The 15,936-nt window shown below is 33.6% G+C and overlaps 2 protein-coding genes across 2 annotated transcripts in view; both read right to left on the reverse strand.

Annotated features, from left to right (window-relative positions):
• Nucleotides 1–8,307, reverse strand: part of LOC144856406 (uncharacterized) — a 30,684-nt gene extending 22,377 nt beyond the window's left edge. Inside the window, exons 1-4 of the mRNA XM_078714409.1 lie at nucleotides 8,143–8,307; nucleotides 2,147–2,260; nucleotides 1,170–1,289; nucleotides 359–478 (exon numbers count right to left, since the gene is read on the reverse strand). Coding sequence (XP_078570535.1) covers nucleotides 359–478; nucleotides 1,170–1,289; nucleotides 2,147–2,260; nucleotides 8,143–8,227 — 439 coding nt within the window. The 5' untranslated portion in view covers nucleotides 8,228–8,307. The remainder of the gene's footprint in view (nucleotides 1–358; nucleotides 479–1,169; nucleotides 1,290–2,146; nucleotides 2,261–8,142) is intronic.
• A 1,567-nt stretch (nucleotides 8,308–9,874) lies between these two features.
• On the reverse strand, nucleotides 9,875–13,429 carry LOC144856464 (adhesion G-protein coupled receptor G6-like). Its single transcript, XM_078714480.1, has 6 exons — nucleotides 13,388–13,429; nucleotides 12,852–13,007; nucleotides 12,270–12,394; nucleotides 11,651–11,913; nucleotides 11,123–11,192; nucleotides 9,875–10,365 (listed from the first exon to the last, which is right to left on the reverse strand). The coding sequence occupies exons 1-6, from the start codon at nucleotides 13,406–13,408 to the stop codon at nucleotides 9,966–9,968; spliced, it is 1,035 nt and encodes a 344-aa protein (XP_078570606.1). The 5' UTR covers nucleotides 13,409–13,429; the 3' UTR covers nucleotides 9,875–9,965.
• Nucleotides 13,430–15,936: the final 2,507 nt, after the last annotated feature.

Genomic DNA, 15,936 nt, shown 5'->3' on the forward strand with positions numbered 1-15,936 from the left:
GGTCCGAACCCTTGCCATAAGGATTACGGTTACAGTGTCTTAACCCACTATCAGAACCATGGAGTGAGTTAGGCCCGAACCCTTGATATAAGCATGAAGGTTGCAGTGTCTTAACCACTATCAGAACCATGGAGTGAGTTAGGCCCAAACCCTTGACATAAGCATTAAGGTTGCAGTGTCTTAACCACTACCAGAGCCATGGAGTGAGTTAGGCCCGAACCCTTTACATAAGCATTAAGGTTGCAGTGTCTTAACCGCGGGCACTCAATTACTACAAATACTAAAGAAACATACTAGGCCTGTAGGCCTACAGTGTTTTTTTAATGAAACAGCAACTCATCGTTTACAGAAGTCATACCTTCGCAGTACGTGCCCGTGAACAACGGCGAACAGTTGCATATCGTTCCAACTTCTAAAAACTCAGGTTCACTAGAACATTTTCCTTGGTTTTGACAGGTACCTGCTTCACATGAAAAAGCTGTCAAGAGATAGTGAACACGAAATTCGTTATAATAATTTAACTTTTATTGTCGCTAGATTTTGAAATATGAGTATGCGCGATGGGTATTATGATATAAATTATAAGTTTATGAGGTATTATGACAAATTATAAGTTTATGAGGTATCCCATGCACGCCTACATTAATTTTTGTTATACCTTATATAAAGGGTGACCTACGGTTTATAGTCCTTATCTGAGAAGACTCGTTCTACCATCAGAACCACGGAGCGAGTGAGGCTCGAACCCTTGCCGATGTTAATCTGGAAGCTATTACGGTTCCACTGTCTTAACCGCTTGGCCACTCACTCACTAAATAAATTTACATTACGGATATAATGGCCTTACGTTATTATTATTATTATTATTATTTTCTTAAACAAATACCATTAAGAATGTAGTTGTAAAGATGAATATACAATATTTGAAACCAGTACCGATGGACAATATATATTAAAACTTCACAACATCACAATGTACGTACTGCATGGTAAGTCAAATGTATTATAATATCGAAAGCGGCCTTGGGCCACTCAAGATAGAATCTCAGCGTTCACACGTTGGAACGGCTCGCGAACCGATCAGCGTATGGAGAGCGACAGCGACCCAAGACATGTGAACGTGGTATTGCTCATTTAGTAGTTTACCGTACTTATTCATGATTTCTTACTTTCACATTGGTCTCCTTTAAAACCAGGCGAACACTGACAGGTGACTGGTAAACCCTCGATACCTGGAATACACGTTGCCCCATTCTCGCAGTATCGTGGGGTATTAATACAATCAGCAACTTGAAAGAAGAATGGAATATGAATTGAATATGGTACATTTATAATTTCATTTCATTTATTTCACTTTACTAATAACGTATATAAAGTGGAGGAGCCTAAGTGAAAGCATAGCTTGTATTTAATAGGCTCCTCAATACAAAATATACATAATATTACAAAATTAGGAACTTCAAAAACAGACATCATATTATTATAATAATGAACATTTTTTTTCTTAACTAATATGTTTTCTCTAACACATATTTTTAACAAGTTTAAAACATAAAATACAAGTATAATAAGGCAGGAGTATTGGGTCTCTAAAATGCTATATTGAAGCAAAGAAGACTCCTTCCGATTTGTGACAGCTAGGAAAAAACTCGTAATAGTAATACATAATATTTTGCGTATAGCGGGAGTGGGGGCGTGGAAGTTGGAACCTGGTTGCTCGCTATTTACTTCTACACAATGGTTTCTATGTCTAGGTGACAATCAATGTCACGTGCGTAGGTCATGTCGTCACAAATCGAAATCTTTTAATCTTGACCTGGGAAATGAGAGTTAATGTCGAGATGGCCAAAGGGAATATGCCCAAGGTATCCGACTTTTGCCGAGTATACATATCTGTAATATATCATAATAGTACTTTTAGGTTTAAGGTGTATCAAAAAGCTATTTTAGACAGTAAACATAAAGAGTTGTCTTGTAGGTAGATCGCAAATTAATTCAATATCCTCATTGCATTGTATTTTACCGCATTTATTATTATATTGCAGTATTGTTAATTATTTAACGAGAGAATACAAATGAGCAACATCATTGATAGCTTTATGCAAAACAAAGGAGCGTGAAGGACAATTAACAACAGAGCACTTACTTATCTCACAAAATGAACCGGTGAATCCCTGAGGGCAATCGCAGAGTTTACCAAGTTCAATCGGCGCACAAAAACCTTCGTTTAGACATGTCTCAACGTTGCATTCTGGACTCACTATAAAAGAAGTTGGAGAAACATTAATGTCAATGTGTGTGAATAGGACATTATATAAAACACTTTAGATAGACTGTAGACTGTATTTCGAGATTTTTTAAGATAATGTAATGGTTATACAATAAGGACGAAATCATTGCAGATGTTCTGCTGTGGAAGAGGACACGCACTCACATACATTGCTGTACTAGATGGATGCTGGTATGCAGAGAGATGAACTGGCTGTCACAATGGTAGATAGAAAGTTATGGAATGAAGGAATCTAGTTTAGGTATGTCTCGGACGCGATTTTTGTTTTCGTACTAAGTTGGGGACAACTTATGTGAAAGATAGCCGCCCCTTATGTAAAAGTACTTCCTAAATATAACTAAATAATCTCTCTCTCTCTCACTATAAAGTAGAAAGAAGTTGCTCATGGGATTCGAACACCATACATCGACATATAGACGGATCGACGGAAAGCGTTTGCTATCGAATTGCAGTTAGCTCAATTCTTACGTCACATCTTATGGGTATATGACTAATGAATATTCATGTTATGAATATTATGTTTATTTTGTGACGTTTCATGAGGGTTCCCAACTTATGTACAGTACGAAAAGAAATATCGCGTACAGGACTGAGTAGGCCTAAGTAATATATGCTAAATCTTACTTTAAGAAAAGAACAACTGAATTTTGTATTTCAAAGTGTAGGAAAAGATGAGTACAAAATGAAGTCAGAAGGATTCAATATTATGTACATACCCAATATTTCACAATACCGGCCTGTGGTTCCTGATGGACAGTTGCAGATAATACCAACTTCAGCGTATTCAAATTCATTAGCACATCCTCCGTTATTTTGACATGTTTCAGCATCACAAGCAAAGACTGTAAACAAATCCGAGCAACAAAATCATGACGTAGGCTTATATTCATTATGATTGTTTGTAGAGGGACATTGCAGCTGATGTCGATATTCTTTTATCTGGTATGATACAGCGTCACAGGTGCGCTACATTATGTCTTACAGAAGTTACCTCTTTTTGGGACAGCCGTTTTGAGGAGAGGGGGTGAGGGACAAGGAGAAAGATTTCTAAACCCAGGTGAAAATTCCAGTTGAACCAGTTGGAACTGGAACCAGTTGAATGATGGAAATTCCTTTTTCCAACTGGTCCAACTGGTCCCAGTTCCAACTGGTTTCAGTTCCAACTGGTCTCAGTTCCAACGGGTCACTAGACCAGTTGGAACTGGGACCAGTTGCAGCATGACAGCCGTTTTGAGGAGAGGGTGTGAGGGACAAGGAGAAAGATTTCTAAGGGACACCTCTGTAACACTGTGCTGATTTTTTAAGAGGAGAATTTTGTCCCGTCACAAAAGCAACAAAAAAGATCAAAATAATCCTATTCATTTATATGGCTATTAGACAACGTTTTAGTACAAAAATGTTGAATTGTAGTTTCTATTCTTCTCAATTCCATGAGTCTAGTTTCAGTTATTGTTCATTTTTTGTATTTGTTTTGCGATTTTTTTCCGTGAAAACTCCTATTAAGTCGGCAGGTCAGTTTATTATTCTCCCTTGAATAAATGTACCCTATTCAGGCAAAACCCCTGAATAAGAGTACCCCTATTCAGGGAAAACCCCATTAAGGCCATTAATTTACATAAGACGAGTGGAAAGCGGTAAGCGGAAAACCTGTAGCTTGTCACACGTAGAACAGTGTCTATCCTGAGCGGAAACCGCTCGTCCACTAGGCGTTGTGTGTAAATACAGTAACGAATATCATACTGCAGATTATATTAAATTAGGCCTACCTTTACCGTTCGTCTGTGTAAATTGGCCTTTAAAGGGAACATTGTGTGGGTTCCGAAAGTATTCCTTAATAGGGGTTCTACTGTATATTTATAATAAGGTTCGATAATTAATTTTATATAACACCTTTGATTGGACGAATGTGGGTCACATGCCGTGCAATAGTACGCACTATTAAACGATCGTTTAATAGTACTTTCCTTCGTGTATGAAAACAAAATCTTTTCGAGCTTGGAAAATATTTTGTTTTATACTATTGTATAATAAATCAAAATAGTTTGAAGCTATTTATTGGCTTGACTGGCTTTTGTCAGAATAATAATAGATGCTAACTTACTTTCACACTTGGTTCCATTGAATCCAGGTGAACATTCGCACATACTGTTTTGACAAATTCCTCCATTTTGACAAACTCCAGGATTGGAGCAATCGACTTTTAACATGTAAATGAAAATAAAAATTTGTCAGAATTACAATATTATATTAATTACTACACATTTAAAATAATGATACTACAGATATACTGTAGTCTACACTGTAAAAATAGTTAGATCTTAAAAATCTATTTTGTACCCACTTTTTCCACCCATTTAGCTTTTATACACGTAGAACTACATGTTTAGCGTGTTTAAAACCTAAACGTGTTTATAGGTACATGTTGGTGGTTTTCTTCCACTCGTTTAGCAGTCAACATGTCACTATTATGTTCAGTCAACATGTTTAGGTGGTATGTATTTAGCGTGGTATGTATTTAGCGTGGTATGTATTTAGCGTTGCGTGCATATGATTTTACTGTGGCAGAAAAAAAGCTCCCCACATGAGCTCCATACATTGAAAATTAAATACGTTTAAAACCTAAACGTGTCTTTATATTGATCCACATGTTTATCAATCAACACGGCGTTGATGTGTTAAGTTGGATACAGACTACTGTACTGTACATGTTTAGAATGTATTTAGAACCTAAACATGTTCTTACAGTATCTAAACACTTGCTAGAATTATGAAAACACTTTATCTTGTATGTTGTAAATATAGAAATAAAAAAAGTATTGGTTTCCATTTTCTACCAAAAAATGAAAAAATAACAATTATAAATTATTTTAGTTAATACCGTATTTAAATTTAACATATTCATATTACAATTATATATGATCCGTACTGGAAGAGTAAATTCATTAAGGGTTTGCTAAGCTCACTGTAAGAAAAAAACATTTCTCATTTCAACATAATGTTGTGTATGAATACTGTATTTTGATAAATAATGGTCCGCCAGAATTTAAATTAGAATTTTGGAAATGTATAATAGGAAAAATAAAAACATTTTAAAATACTGTATGTTGTACAGTATGTAGGCCTACTGTACAGTATCATAGAGGAAGTACACTGTAAACTATTATTGTGATACGTTGGAAAATAATGTAGAATTTTTTTAATAATATGAAAACTAGGATAAAAATAACAAAAAACGGTAATTCGCTTAATTGTTATCATGATTGTGTACAGACTTACTGTGGATTAAGCGTCGACATGCCTGTACACACAACAAAACATGACTCACATTTGTATACATTATTATTAAAATTATTATTTAATACCAAACAATCGCGGATCAGCTTTAATATTATTATTATTGTTTTATTGATATTTTCCGTAAAAAAAGAATGAATATTTTTTTCTTAACAAAATAATCTTAATAACGGGTAGAAAATTACCTAGGATATAACAAAACAGAGGTGAATATTACATACAGTATTATAACAACTAAATACATTCTTGTCATTTGATTGGTCGATTGCTGGTCACATGGCGTGAAATAGTACGCACTACTGTATTAAACGATATTTTAGCTTACTGTAATTATTTGTACAACAGCATCTTAAAAATTTATCTATGAAAGCAACAAAGCAAACAAACAATAATCGTGATAGAGATCCGATTTGTAGTTTTTACCGAACTAGTAAAATAAAATAAAAACAGAAAAACACAAATATTTTAGACAAAAATATAACCTCTTAGGCGGAGCAAGTAAATAGGAGTTTATCAACAGAGAGTAAAACAGTGCTAATCTCCATGGAGTACAGGGTAGATAATCCTCGCTAAACGTTTTGTAGGCCATAGTACGCCTTGTTCATTACAAAAATACACAATGGATTAGAATAGTGCGTTATATGCTGAATCAGTATAGTAGAAATGATTGTGTTTGGGAAAGATAGGCCTACATCATAATTATTATTATAGGCCTACATGAAAAAAACACTATTTTGCAATAATGTTTTTATTTATACATGTAGGCCTCTGTAGCTCCGGGGCTGTGGCTACTCATCAATGGAAAAAGTACTACTGTATGTAAAAATGAATCTATATTCTCTACGATCATTTTTACTTCAGTTAAATTGCTTACATTTGATTGATGCAATTACACAAACTTGATTAATTCTGATTGGGGTTAATGCTGACACAAAACACTTCCACATTGTGTATCGCATATTCGTAATTCCCACGTACAGTAATGACCAGCACATAAAGAATGTACGGCTACAATATGAAACCACAATTGAGGTGATCCATGACAACACAGACTTTGATTTTCACTTAAGAGGACCTACTGTATAACACGCAATCACAGAGATATTATATTCTATCCGGTTTTAAGGTCGAAACAATAAGTATTGAAACATTAATCACCCGGGACAATAGCCACCCACCAGACAATAGAATTAACTCTAGGCCTACCATTGTTAGAGTGGGGTCGACCATGGAGGATGGTAGACTTGAATTATCTTGGTTGTATCTTGTTTTACCAGTCGAGTTTAACTCTTCCAGGTTTTACAGTGGTTGCATTGTAAGTTTGTATTAAATTCATAATAATAATAGTTGTATTTTTTGTTTGGATTATCACAGTGAATTGCTTTTACGTCGGTATGAGAATATTTTATTAAAACGCATCAACTGCAGCAATTGAATGAGAAATATCTAAATGTACTTTGCTAGTACTACAATCGTTGTATTATTTTGTAATTTGTCATAAATGTAAGAAGGCAAGCTAAGTATATTAAAATTGGTTAAGGGCCTATTAAACAATTTCTGACGCCCATACAACGAAACCCAAACATTAACTTAAGACTTTAAAAGGCATCTTACTGTTGGTTTAGTATTAATTCAATTCAAATGTATTGACCTCCCTTAAGAGAAACATATATTTCCTATGGATGCACCTTCCATTTGGTCGAGTGCCACTGTTGTAAAATGTAAACTCCAAATAAATTATTATTATTATTATCAAAACTGTACAGCAAAATAAAACACATCAGAATGAAGATTCACACGAATCATATAAGATAAAAATGGTTTTAACAAGAAATAAAGTATTACAATAATTGCGAAAACTTGGCAGACTTAAAGGATACCATGATTGAAACAATCCACAGATTTATACATTTTTGAAATATTATCGCGGTATGTACTATTAAAGACAACATTACAAATAGAAAAGTCATTGTTTTGTATGTTATCAATAGGGTATTACAGGATACATGCATTGCTATTTAATAGATGCGAGTAAAAAGACCTAGAATTGGAATCACTAATAAATATCTGGTGAAGTAAATTCAATTTGGGTAAATTTAAAGAGTGAAGAAGAGCAGTGCAGTAATATACATAATTATATACATTGTCTTCTATAATCTACTCCACTATAATTTATAGGTCCATCCGCTAACAATGGTAGAGTCCATTAATAGGTTATTGTCCGGACCTTTACATTGATAGGTCCATTGTCTTACACACCTATAACCAAAATGGCAATTACAAATAATGGAATGAGAACACGCGGCATCGAATTAACTTCATTAGCATTGCAAAGTTGATGAACTTCGACAGTTTTAGCAACGTTACCTATCCATAATAGTCAAGCTATAACCATGGACCTAGACATTATATGTATAGGTCCATGCTATAACCAACCGGTAGCGGGACGATTCGGACCTGAGGCGATTCGGGCCCGGGACCATTCGACCCATCTAAACATATTCGCCTAGTTTAGTATTGATGGAGTAGCTAACATGTTTATAACTTAATTTGTTTACCTGCTGGCTGTGTAACTTGACATCTACTGCTTTCAATGCATAGTCCTATAAGCATAAACAAACATATAGTCCTTTTCCATAACATATTTCTCCCATACACGGTCCGTAGATCCTTCGGTAATCTCGAACGCTACCTTTACTATATCGGGTATGTTGGCAATCCGGTGTGTTGATTCAACCAGCGACAAGGTGAAATGAAGTTTCCTGTAAACTAAAGCCAACATTTGTCATGCCTCAGTAAACACGAGTATTTATTTACGTAATATATTTTATTGTAAAGTAAATCTGACCTTGAACGTTAGTATTCAAGATCCGTGTTTTACCTTAGCCTAACAATAGCTAAATACCTACTTCCAGTTCCTAGGTATGACCCCGTTTTGAATTATCTAATTGTTTTCTTCTAATCTTAAAAAAAAGTATTGGAATTGTACGAAATACGTTCTAATTTCAACTTATGTGTGACAAAACCGTTACTCGTGACCAGTTTTACTAGGTTTTATTATTTTTTTTTTGCGGATAGTGAATGACGTAATCAGCAAGTATTGCAATATGTTTTTTACATTAATATTACATTATTCTATCAATTATTTTTTTTAATTTCATGTTATTTAGTTACATATTGTGTAACGGTAAAATGAATAAAGTATGTGTATGTTTACATATAGTACTTAATGTATACATTATTATAAAAAAGATTTTATACCCCAATAGAAAAGTTAAATATCTTGCTGACCTTCTACTGTGGTTCCATGAATGACACATTGTTTATATCTCAACTAAATAAATAAATCGAATAATACTCCATTTGTTGTCCCTGCAACTAAATCTAGCATATAGTCGATCCCACGCTATTGTTACTACGAATAATATACAGATTATTCGTAGGCTGAATATTAGAATTTAAAAAATAGATTGATTGATTCATATTGCATATTGAACATACAACAAGATGTTCCAACATACAGTACTGTAATAGTTTACCAATTTTTGTCTGGAAATATTTGAGCTAAAGTATCATACGTATGAAACGTCAGATGTGCCAAAATATTTACCTTTTTACTAGAAGTAGAAACACTATGAAACGTCAGATGTGCCAAAATATTTACCTTTTTACTAGAAATACACAGTGACAGTAGCTCTAATAACATATTTCAATTACATTTATTTAAAGTTAATTTGATCTCTCTTTTTATCATAATTTACCATAAAACGTACATTTAAGACAAGGAATGACCTGGTTTAATGTTTTTAAAAGTAATATATTATATGCATTATTTTTTTCTACAAAACGTCACAAATTGTAGGGAATGGGTCTTTAAGATGTTCGAATCGATAGGTGGTAAAGTAACGCTAAATAGCGACCAGCAATTGTTTTTAATCGGATCTTCCTACAATAAGCTTATGACATTGATCTTTCATAATTATTATATAGGCCTAAACAAACATCTGGAAAAATATGTAGGCCTATTGTAGTCAGATAATAATTGTTAAACATCATTATTTTATTGTAGGCATACCGGTATTTTATGTGATACCATTCTCACGTAATTTCAATTCACATCTAAACTTACTGTTATTGTAATATAGTTTCTTTACTTAGGCCGAAATGTTTAACACAGAAAATGTTGAACGATTATAATTTCTTTATAATACATGTCGTAAATGTATTAGATTTCAACAACTATTCGAGAGCAATCTGAATTGTCTTAGCATTTGGTAATCTAAAATGTAGCCTAAGTGTCTTTTTTCTACTTTGGTATAAAGTGGTTTCAAAGTATGGTATTTGCAATCCTACGTCGCGGATTTGACATGGCAGTGCTGGTTTAAGTGGCTTCGATTCGTAGACAGCAGAAACAACTCGCCCACGCATCTCTGACATCCTTACGACGAATACAGAGAAATACGAAGATAACAAATCCTTGTAGGGAATTAAATACGCAGAACAACAATTGGAACGAAAAACGAACTGCGTCAGAAGAATGAATAGAGAAATATCCGAAGATCCACGTTAAGCCAAGCAGCATCATTATCGATATGGCTTGTCGTAGGCGTGTAGTCAGCTCGTCCATTTTACTTTTATCCTTCAGTTTTGACGACGTTACTGATCGTTGGCATGTCAGTCCCCGAATGATTAAAACGAACATGACCATGTTGATGAAGAGGACGATAGATGAGATGAGTAACAAACCGAAGTATAGCGGGTTTCCAGGTTTCATAAAACAACTGAGTGTGCAAAAGAAGGTTACATTTTCTGTTAATGATTGTATAAATGAAGTATTTTATTTTATTTTTTGTATGTCTTTAGGCAATGTGGCCAAGGATTACCGATAGTAAATTAATCACTGTCCTATCAGATAGGTGGTAATCCCCATGATACATGGGGCTATTTTGTATCAACGTTTAGTAAAACTTAAGTGTAAAAGTATAACTTTATAATGTGTGGAGTCAATTTTATAATTGGTTATCTTATTGCAGAATATTAGTCAATAATGCATGCGTTTAAATACCGTACTAGTATCAATATTAGCATTACAGGTTGCATTAGTATTAAATATAGAGCGTGTATTCCAGATTCAACAGCATGTAATTGTAAGTAGGCCTAATGTATATCAAGAAGAGGAAGAGAACAGTCCGGACCAAGCAAAAATGGTAAAGCCAGGGCAAGGGGAAGTAATGTAACTCTTCCCTGATCTTCCCTAGTTAGGATTAGCGTACTGTTAGGCTGTTACTTGTTTATGGGCCTACAACTACTATCTGGCTATCTACCAGTAAATAAATATTAAAATCAAAAGGAAAATTACTGAAAAAATGACAATGCTGTGTGTATCAGTGGCTGGATCTCAATGGAGATACAAAAAAAAGCGAAAAGCTAAATCAAAACGATAAAGTAAAACAGCCAGAAAAGTTAGCAGAGCTTTCGGGCAACACTAGCCCAGTGCAAGTAAATAAATAATAATAAATACTCATAATAATAACTTACTACTCATTATTAGAATATGTTTCATCACATTTCATAACAGCAATGATTGTAACTGGTATGATAGGCAGAACTGTTAAAGACAACAAGTAAGTAACATTTTGAAATTTGTTTTTTACTATGTTCATTTCATTCATTCTTGGCGTCTGTGCTTTGTTGTTGTTGTTTTTTTTAAATATATAATTTAGGTAAACTGCCATACGCAAATTGTTTCACTTTTCTTAAAACCACATGTTCTTTAAAATAAATTGTTGTCATAAATTATCATAATTAGACAGAATGAAATGTCAAGTAAATTAGCGTAGTGAATACTTTAATGCTATTTGTATATGACATCAGTAGACCTATTTTATTACCTTCCCCCTAGCCAAAACATTTAGTTAAACCAGTTTGATAATGTTCTGCGGCAATCGCATTTAAATGTGATTTCTAGAATAGTGATATTGGGTGATGCTAGGGGGTTTCATAAGGAGTGTACGGATACGGTGCTAGGCTCTAGTGGTAGCTTAAACGTATCTACTTAGTACTTACCCCATCCAACTAAAGCAGCCTTCCACACGAAAAAACGTACTCCATCGTCAAACACTAAAACGAATAGCAGATACATATTCACGGCTTCGACAAGCATCCAGAAAAGTGTTGTGAGAACAAAGTAATGTAGAAGAATGGCTACCACGATGCAGCAATTGGGACACGATGTTAACCCAATACCTATCACAAAAGTAGCGTATAGAAACAGCAGAGAAAAACACAGGTTGACCAAGATACGTTGGGGACGTTTTCCACGTAATTTTCTAAAATAAATTTTAAAAAAATAATAAAACCACGTTGTTATAAATGTAGTTTTAAGTGTGTGTTTAATATAAAGTATAACAAAATATCACTAATTGATCATCATAGGCGGAATCAAATACAAAAATAAATGTTGTATAGCTGAGAATAATAATAATACAATATTATTGTGGAATTGAAATAGACACATTCCTGACAACCTACTGTACAATGCACATTTACATCATCATGACACTGTATATTGGCTCGGAGTACATTTACAGACACTTGATTAGAAAATGGTGAAAGAGAGAATAATGAATCATAATAGAGCCAAGTGATGTAATGTATGCACATTTAGTTTCTTGTTTAATCTTACCTGAAATATGTAAATGTAACAATCGTAAATACCAAGCAAATGATAGATATGACACAACCAATGATGCTAATGTATGTAAGTACATCCTCGAATGTAGAGGTTGGGCCGGCTTGTCCAGAGTAATCCTGTCCAAAAAAACACATTATTTATACTATGGTAAACAAATGCATTACGTCCATGATATAGCAGTGACAAATTCACATGAGCAGACCAATCATACAAACCAGGTCACTAAATCTAACGATTGCTGACATTATGTACAGTGTTGGGTTTTTTGGGGCTTTTTTATTGTATCTATTTATTTACTGATTTTTGGAACTTCATTAAAAAAAATGTTGTTGAGACGAAGGTAAGATAGGAACTTGGGCCCAATGTCACTATTAAAAAGATATTGGGAAAGATTAAAGTTAATTTCAGGCAACTACCACTATGAACCATAATTGTGTGAAGATTCAATGTTATAGACTTTTTCCAACTAGCCTCGCTGTTACGTGTCATGTCTTTAAAAAAAACCATAATACCAAATAAATAACCAAAAATCATGAAAAGGTAACGAATACATAATGTGAAAGTAGTACTGACCATTATGACTGCAAAGTTAGTTAAATGGTCACAGAAGCAGACGATACGATCGTCTGATGTTGTGTTGTAGTAACAGCCTTCGTTAGACCAATCACCATGTCCGTTTTGCAATGTAAAGTCCCAGAAAACGCATTCATAGTTATCAAGTACACCTTCCTGTAATATATTAAATACAATTACAAATAATAAGTACTGTATATTTATTTTCGGTAGATAGATTATACCTACTGAAATTATTTCACAGCAATAATTGTAGACAATACAAGTAATCCCATAAATAAACTACAGTATTAGCTTTATAAAAAACTACATTATTTTTTATCCAAATGACTAATTTATTGAATTTTTATAATCATCGTCCGTCAATGCCGTTATGAAGTTCGTTCAAACGACCAAAACTCAAACGTAATCATCATTCACTTAATATTATCGACATTATTTTATTTCGGTCGCAATGTGCAAATTCCGATTTAAGACTTTCAATTTTTAGGGTGACTGAAAAGTTAATTTCGTCATCCGAGTCGCGGTAAACTTACCACAACCGGTGAATAAGTCATTTGGATGGGCTCATTCAGACTCTCAACTATGACTTTTTCAGCAGTAGCAGAAACTATACGACTTCCAATTGCTCTACTCCTATTGGACATCAAGTAATTAGATGTAAATAACTTAGATGTCCGATATACAATGATGGTTATTTGAGTCTTGCTTGAGCTGGTTTGATCAAGACTTAATTCAACAATATCAGAAGGCAGAAATATTGATGTATCTATCTTCTCAGTTATAACGTCATCCACTGTGTAAAATGTTTTAATGTTGTCGCCTTGAAAACCGGTTTCAGAGTTGGCTACATTTATAAAATACCCAATACCCTGGTTTAATTCATCAGGAAGATACTGTTTAGTCTGCACAGCTAGATTCGTTTCAACTGCTCTATAGTCTGGTAGTGATGCTAGCTGAGTTTGAAGCGACAGTATGATCCTAGAAGTTCCACCTATGTTTCGATTGTCTGTTGAAAATAGTTCATCGTCAGCATTTTGTAAGTTACTCACAACTTTTACTGTTAAGTTGGTAACCTGAAAAATAAGTGGTATACAAGATAATATTTTCCAATATATTTGATGAATTGAAACAATCAACGCTGAAAGGGAAAATTAAATAAATTATGTTACTTGTAAGTTTTTTCTGGTAAATATACTTAATATTTGTTGTTTTGCATTTGCAAATTCGAATTCACCCTGAGATAATTAATTAATGAAACAACACCTTAAACATATAGCGTCCCACTAAAAAATGTAATGCCATATAGTTATTCATTTGGATCGAACAAAAACATATTATTACCTGAAGGCCATATAAAATTTGAGCTAATGTTTACAGACCGACAGACCGACCAACCAACCAATCGATCGACATAGTGAGCTATAGAGTCGCGGAGGAGTTTTTGGTTGAATTTTAACCATTTATTTTTTTTTTTTATAAGTGAACATATTTTGTTTTTTATATTTTTTCTAAGGAAGTGATTAACTGTGAAATGGCTTTCATTTTTCATGTTTTTGGGGAACAATACATCTTTAAGAAATACAGTTACTGCTTACTTTTTCATTTCCTGCGCTTACGATAGTTAAACATTCTAGAATCGAGGAAATGGCATCAATATTATCTCCATTGTTAATATTGTCTTCACCAGTAATGACTGATAACTGCGTAGCAACTGCTTCAGAGTTTTCTTCAGTTACAATTACCTACAAATTAAAATTTAAAAAAATCGTCTTAATTATTAGCAACAGTAATACGTACACTCAAACAATCAACTACGTTCATATTAATGTATAACTTATATAACTATGAAACATGTATATTTTTATACTTCCAAATATTTATTGTTATTATATGTTATTTATTGTTATTATTATATTTTCAATCCAATTTTTTTTAATGTTAACACTATGATTACGATAAGACACTTCCCATACTCCCGAGATATAAAGCTGATACGTTCATGTTATGTACATCTAGACATATCTGAATTTATTGATACTAAAATTAGCCAATCACTATCGTATAACAACAGTAAAAGCAACAACAATACTAAAAATTGTCTTATCAAATGATTAATCAAGACTTTTCAAACAAGTGTAGTTAAGAATGTAAGCATTCACTTTAGCTATACAAATATAAGCCTAATTATTAGCCTACCTCTACTAACTCATCAATGGTATAGTTTTCATAATTTTCACATAACTTCACTTTAATTGCTCCCCAGAGTCCTACTCCTCCGTGTAGGCTACGATTACACATCCGCTCAGCCAATGGACCTAATAAGAAATGCGCATAGTAATAGTTGATATTGATTTAGGCCTAATATTATAATACATATTTATTTTTTACATGCAATGGGGCAAATAATTCCATGAGATGAAAATATGCAATCTCATCTTTCCACACTACCAACTACTAATAGAATCTTTGTTAATCCGAATTATGCATGCGTCGATGTTTAAACATTTCACTCTTCTCTGGTATGAACATACACGGAATCTTGAATGACTATAATACGATAATGTGTTTAATACCGTATTAGTATACCGACATAGTTGAAGTTTTTTATAAATTTGTCAAATTATTCAACTCACTTGCAGACGCAATATTAAAATTGTTTGGGAAAAACACATAGGCCTCCTAACTCTTGTATTTTATTGAACTTACTGCCTCCTGCGCCACATACTTCTAGAGAATGTGCCAACACTCCCAGCGATGTATATTCAAATTTATAATTCACACCTTTTACCATAACAACTTCAGGAGGGCAACCTTCTATAAGGAAATATTACATAAACACATTTGAATTAATAATCAATAACAATATGACGATGATTAAAGCCTGTTTTCCTGTCGACGTTAGTCGACGCTATCGTTAACAACAATCGGCGATCTTCTACGTAAACATTGAAATGTTAACAATTTAACAGAAAAAGGTACTCGCTATCGTTATCATTTCAACTTGATCGTTTTCAAACGATCGTCGTTTAACTGTTAACGATCAACGACGATAGCGTCAAATAACGTAACAGGAAAACAGGCT

The sequence above is a fragment of the Antedon bifida genome, chromosome 11, assembly GCF_963402885.1.
Source record: "Antedon bifida chromosome 11, ecAntBifi1.1, whole genome shotgun sequence".
NCBI lineage: Eukaryota > Metazoa > Echinodermata > Crinoidea > Comatulida > Antedonidae > Antedon > Antedon bifida.